General features: G+C 39.4%; 1 protein-coding gene across 1 annotated transcript; it reads right to left on the bottom strand.

Annotated features, from left to right (window-relative positions):
- Positions 1-380: 380 nt before the first annotated feature.
- On the bottom strand, positions 381-3,795 carry LOC131244449 (uncharacterized). Its single transcript, XM_058244047.1, has 4 exons — positions 3,722-3,795; positions 3,145-3,379; positions 2,040-2,163; positions 381-547 (listed from the first exon to the last, which is right to left on the bottom strand). Exons 2-4 carry the CDS (start codon positions 3,295-3,297, stop codon positions 381-383), a joined length of 444 nt encoding a protein of 147 aa, XP_058100030.1. The 5' UTR covers positions 3,298-3,379; positions 3,722-3,795.
- Positions 3,796-6,618: the final 2,823 nt, after the last annotated feature.

The following is a 6,618-nucleotide window of genomic DNA, read 5'->3' as shown; positions in this document are numbered from 1 at the left end:
AAGGCAAGGGACGGACTTCAGGGAACCAAGATCGACGGAACTACACGCCGGGGATCCGCGGAAATCGGGAAACTGAAGCTCAAGTGGCCCGAAAATTGGTCCAGAATGCAAGATCATAGGGTTCCCACTATCCGTTTAGCTCGAAACTTTATACGTAGCTCGAGGACCAAAAACTAACCGTACACGTCAAATTTCACCCATTGGATCCTCGTGAAAGTGGCTGAACTAACAGATCAGTCCATAAAACCCTGATTTGGGGCCCACCCGCTGTCCAGATACTCTTTAACTTCGGCCCCTACGGCTCAAATGAAATGGACAACAAGATGGATGGTGTGGATTTTTCATAATCATTATACAGTGTACATAGTACACTTTTTGCACTAAGACTTGCATGGCAAACCGTCATCTGGACGTCTCCTCTTCAAAAACGAAGTTCTGGTTTCTGTTATGAAACAGAGATCGCGGTCCGATCTTGTGGGCCACCAACATGCTCCAAAGGTCTGATCTAGACCGTCCATCAGAAGACCACGCTTCCTCTTATCATAGCCTAAAGGACAGAATTGCAAAAGACAGCGAGAATGGGTTCCCTGCCTTTCAAAAGTAGGACGAGCGGTGCAATAAGAAATCCAGTGGACCACATCAGAGGACGTCCAAAACTAGTCTTTTCCAACCGGTTTTTCGAGTAGAACGTAATGGACGTGGTGGATTTCTCCGATGACATCAATAATGGGCCTCACCATCCCACCAGCGCGAACAGAGCTGCGTAAGCTCTGTTTTGCGGCTGGATCTGTCGACCCAGGTGGGCCACCATGGCTGGCCAAGAGGAAGATCCGACCGGTTCATATTGTAGGAATTCCAAAATCAATCGAAGTCATGCTGATATTTGGCGGCCATGTACATTCACATGATTGTTATAGTGATCGCAAGAAGACCGTTTAACTGCCGTTGCAGCCTGATTATCTCAGTGGGCCGCATCAACGGACGACTAGAACCGACCATCTCCGGTCGAAATTTCGAGGAGAATCTGGTGAACGGAGTGGATCTCCTGTCTGAAACCGAGAATGGGCCCCACCAGAAAAACACCGTAAGAAATCCATTCCTGTTACGATTCGAACTGCGAAGAGAGGACGGCTCCAACTCCAGCAACGTGCGTAAGGAGCTTCGGCTCTCTCCCGGCCCACGTCCTTTTAGCTTATAAAAGAAAGAAAAAGTGAAAGGAGGAGGAGAGCTTTTTAGAGGGAAATTTGGAGACATCCTTTGACGCGTGAAGAGAGTTTTGTTTTTTTTCCTTTTTCCTTTTATTTTTATTTTAATTTGTTTATTTTGTTTTTAAGAGATCCAGCCCATCCATGTTCGGCTGAACCTCTTAGCTAGGGCTAAGAGGTGAAGCTTGCAGTGTGATGGGGGACCTTTTTGCATGTGCCTTTTATTTAGACTGAACTGATGTTGATTTTAGTTGATTATTAAAGGAATGTTTTTCTTAGTCTTTAATGGTCTGTTGTGACTGAAATTACAATGGGTCTGCAATGGCTTTGAGTATTTCTTTTTCCTTATTTTGATTATGACGTCAGGAAGCCCTGTTGTTCGCCATCGTCTCCTGGGCATGGTCGGATGTCGGTACCCTTCCTAACCTTCATAATCATCTGATTGGTTGGTAATTAATTTAATTCTGTTGTTGACTTTGTCTCCTGGGCATGGTTTGGTGATGGAATCTATTCTAATTCATATACCTTTCATCTCTTTAAAATTATATCAGAAGAATTTCAGTTTAATTTTCATGATTTTTGAAGCAGGCATAAGATCTCTCTGATCTCTACAAGTGGATCCTCTGAATCCCTAATTTTCTTCCTCTGAATTCCTTAAGTTTTAGATAATTATTCCATAATTATTCCTTAAATTCTATTTGATTTAGATCGCATCTTAGTCTAGTTCTAGATCTGGTTATTTTCAGATAACGTACAGGTTTCAGTCCTTGTGGATTCGACCTCGGTCTTACCGAGTTTATTACTACATCACAACCCTGCACTTGGGGTGTGAACAGGCATTGACCTTGTGCTTGTATTCAGAGGGAATAGACGAACAGATGAATCCGCCATGAACCACACTGTCATCTTCACTGTTGCCGTTGAGCCAATCTATCTCGTCTTTGTAAGTTGCGTTAGGCTGAAATTGCAATCAGAAGTACAATTAGTTGCAATATAATGGTTATCTACTTCTAGGCACACCAGTTAGCAAACCCACTGAGATATAGAAAATCCACATCGGACGATGAAATTCCCAAAGGAATGCAGTGAAAAAATAGAATTTGATGATATGAGAAGGCCCATCAGGAGATGCAAAGCAAAAGAGTGATTCGAGCCCCACAAAGAAATATACAACAAAACAGAACAAGGCTTGTTGATCCCACACAAGCATATAAGGAAGCTCATCTAGATTCCACATGTGCCATTGTGACACATTGGATCAATATCGAATCTGCCACAAGGCTTCTACTTTTTAGATGTGGTCCAAAAATCAGGCCAGACTTTTCATCACGAGGATCATAGATTGAGAAACAGTGGATTTCAACATCGAGGTCACAGGTTCAAGCCAAGCTTACCTGTCCCAAATTTTTTTTTTTTAAATGATTATAATAATAAATAAAAATAAAAATGTGGATGGCCAAAAAGAGAAGAAAAGAACAAGATTAAGCAGTCCATTTATTTCTAACAATTGTGGTCCACATAAATAAGTGACTTGGCACAATTTTTTAGCCAGAGCATCTATAGAGTGGGATTCACATTATGGATAGCTTGGATTATGCATTAATATGTCACACGGAAACATGGCAGTGTAGATGTGCCGCATTTCTTCAAATTTCAAGCAAATTTCAGAAGATTGAAAAGAATATAATCCAAATGCAGTTTGTGATAAAATAAAACTATAACATTAGTTGATGATTGAAACCACATTGGTTCCCAGTAGGAGATACACAACTGTTGTATGAGCAGTTTCGTCTCAAAGACATGAAAATGAAATATTCGTTTAACATGAATCCGAATGGTCGATACAAATAGAAATGCAGATTCATGTGAATAGGGATTAGAAAGATTTATGACACGGGTATGAATCTTAATGGTTAATACGAATTGAAAATTCACACACCTGAATCAACCATTTTGATTCTGGCATCTCCAAAGGTATCCTATGATCAGTTGACATCCGTTTCTTAGGCTCTACCTTTCTGGCTTTTAGTGTACCCTCCTCTGCTTCTGCTTCGATTATCTGGTTCTTGCTTATCAATCGGCCCGTTTCCATATCATCTTCTAAAGTCTCCCTTAATTGGGAGCTTTCTCCCCTGCAAAATCTTGGAATAGGTCTTGATCGATCATGCAGTTCACTGAAAAATCAGACATGTCATTTGCATGGCTACAAAATGGGGCGAGTTCAAACATTTGAAATTCTCTTTTTTGAAAAATTCATGAGCTTGAACTAAAAATTCACATGAATAATGCAAACAACTTGTGATCGGATCATTATTCCTGAATGTTCAATCAGTAGAGAAAGAAAAAAACCAGAAAAATCCATAAAATTTGTATTGTTCCTGTCTCCTCTGAAAATTTCTTGAAATCAGCCTTATCTTTTTTTCTTATTGAATTTTCTAACAACCATAGATGTTTGACTTATTGAGCTTTTCTGAAATCCAGACTTTGTAACAGTGCAACAAGCCTACAAACACCACCTTGCTTGGGTAACTTCATTTGGTAGATCTGGGAACACTTCTTCTTTCTCTTGATCCAATGCTTCTGAGGTACTGGGCTTTGTTAGACAGGCCACATGCCTTGTATAGCTAATTTCTATAGATAGATGATGTATAGCAAATTTCCATAATTTTTATAGATAAATGATTCTGTTTTTAACATTTACCTTGTATAGACGTCTGTAAAGCTCTATATATTCAACCCTTTAGGGTTGTCTCAAATACACAAGAAACCAAAGGAGAATCGTTTTCTCTTTGCTTTCATCGTTTTGTCTCAACTTCCAATGCAAGCTGCTCAAACATTGTCTTTAAGCTTAGAGACATTGTTCTAGTTGAAGATGCTTCTTATAAATTCTAATAACTCGTATTTATGGATCAATTAACCAATTTCGAATTTATTAGAATTTATTTCTATTTTCTGCTTTCTTTCCTCGTGGATTCGAGAAGTCTCTGTGAGGAGTCCAGAGAAGCTCCGTGGATTCAGAGTAGTTATCCTCATCACGTTCATCCTTGCGTCAATTGGTATCAGAGCCAGGTTTCCCCTTGGGCCGATGGTAAACAACAAAGGTATGAACCAAAATCCTATGGACGGTGATCCAGGAATTCGTTATCTTTTGGAAAGAATGGAAGCTTTTCACCAGGAGAGTCAGTTGACTATGCAAGGGCTATAGGCAATCCTCAACCGAATTGCGGATGCGCTAATTTTGCCCCAAGCTCAAAGTGAGGCTCAACCGCCCGTGGACGTTGTACGATACAACCCCAATTTCTGCACAGCACCATCAGATGATAGTAAATCACAGGCTACCACTTCGATCATAAGAAAGCCATTATACATGCCAAAGGTAGAAATAGAATTACAGCGAGACAACATCTTTCAAACAAGGTGCACTACATACAAAAAAGTCTACAATGTGATCATCGATGTCAGGAGCGATGAGAATTTCGTGTCGAAAATAATGGTGGAAAAGCTACAACTGAAAACAGAAAGACACCCATCTCCATACACGATTGGATGAATCAAGGAGGTCAACAAAACAAAGGTAACTGAACGATGTCGTATATCATTTTCCATTGGTAAATATTATAAGGATGAAATAATGTGTGACGTGTTCGACATGAAAGTTTGCCACATGTTACGTGGTCAACCCTGGCAAAATAATATTAATGCTATACATAGGGATCGGGATAACCTATTTATCTTTATTAAAGATGGTAAAAAGATTATCCTTGCCCCTATGGGAAGGGAGAACCAACCGAAGACTTCTAAAGTGGAGGGACAATCTCTCACAATTGAACAGGCTTTTGTTAGACAATCTGAGGAAACAAGAGATATATATCCATTAGTTGAAAAGAAAAAATATGTGGAGCCTATGAATATCTCAAAAGATTTGAAACTAGTGTTGCAGCAGTTCAAGACGAATGTGCTTGATGAACTCCCTAATAAATTGTCTCCCATATGAGATATACAAAACCACATTGATCTTATCACAGGGATAAGTCTGCTTAATTACCCACATTATCAGAAGGAATGTGAAATCTTGAAGGCAAAAGTGAAGGAACTGATTCATACTAGCCAAGTCAAGGCGAGCATGAGTATATGTATTATGTCAACTTAAGAGCCTAATGTCATGTACAAGGAAATAGCTAATAAACATTGGCATTAAAATTTATCTCAGAATCATGAACTAAGTCCCTTAGGTAACTCGAGGACGAGTTTTTTCCAAGCAAAGGGGTCTGATGTAGGACGTGTCATATATACATTCCTAGCATGGTTGGACCAAAGGAAGGTGGACTATAAATTGATTGTAACTTTTGATCCGAGTATCTTTACTGCGCACCAGACCGAGTATTATGAACTGAAGCAACACGAGAACTCGAGGATGAGTTCTTTTGAAGTGGAGGGGACTGATGTAGAGAGGGTCGTAGACACTTTCATGTCTAAGATGGATTAGAGAAGGCCCGATCAGAGACAGAAAATCATCAAGACCGTCAGAACCATAAAACAGGCATATCTCGCAAACCGGAATGAGTTACTCGACGTACCATATATGATTTTGGGGTAGAACGAGCTAATTTAGCCAACCAACCTAGCTATGCCAGGTTACCCATGCTAAATTTGCGAGATTCCATCCTATTGACAGTGAAATTCCATGTTTAGTTCCGTTTTTACTATAAATAGTAAGTTTTAGTTTGATTATAACTCTTCATTCGTTGGGCTTTAGGAGTTGTGTCCAACATGAAAAGTACTTAGAATAATTAGGAGAATAACGTGGTTAAGCCACGTATGAAACTTACTATAAAAAGTAAATTTACTATTTATAGTAAGTTGCGAATTTATAGGAGTTTTAATTTTAGTTTGCTTCTGATTTCTTTCTTATTGCTTGGTACCCTTATTTAAAGGGTTGTGAACTCATTTTTATGGATCAATTAACCAATTTCAAATTTATTAAAATTTATTTCTATTTTCTGCTTTCTTTCCTCGTGGATTCGAGAAGTCTCTGTGAGGAGTCCAGAGAAGCTCCGTGGATTCGGAGTAGTTATCTGCATCACGTTCATCCCTTTGTCATGGGGCCTATAGAATTTTATTACATCAACACAATATCCACGGAGGTGTCCTGTTAGGAAATTTGCTATTCACATGGATTTCTTTCAAAAGCCTTTGCTATAAGTTCCTGCAATGGGAAGCTAGGTGGGGCCCAACATGATATTTACGAGAAATCCTCCTTGTCCATCCGTTTTGCCATATCATTTTAAGACATGAGATAAAATAAAAATAAAAATGAGGCATATCCAAATCTCAAGTGGGTCACACAAGAGGAAATTGTGGGTAAGGAAATTCCTACCATTGAAGCCTCCTTGATCCATTTATATGCCATTCA

Source organism: Magnolia sinica, chromosome 1 (assembly GCF_029962835.1).
Source record: "Magnolia sinica isolate HGM2019 chromosome 1, MsV1, whole genome shotgun sequence".
Taxonomy (NCBI): Eukaryota; Viridiplantae; Streptophyta; class Magnoliopsida; order Magnoliales; family Magnoliaceae; genus Magnolia; species Magnolia sinica.
Note: the sequence above shows the minus strand (reverse complement) of the source record. Positions and strands in the feature narration are given on the sequence as shown.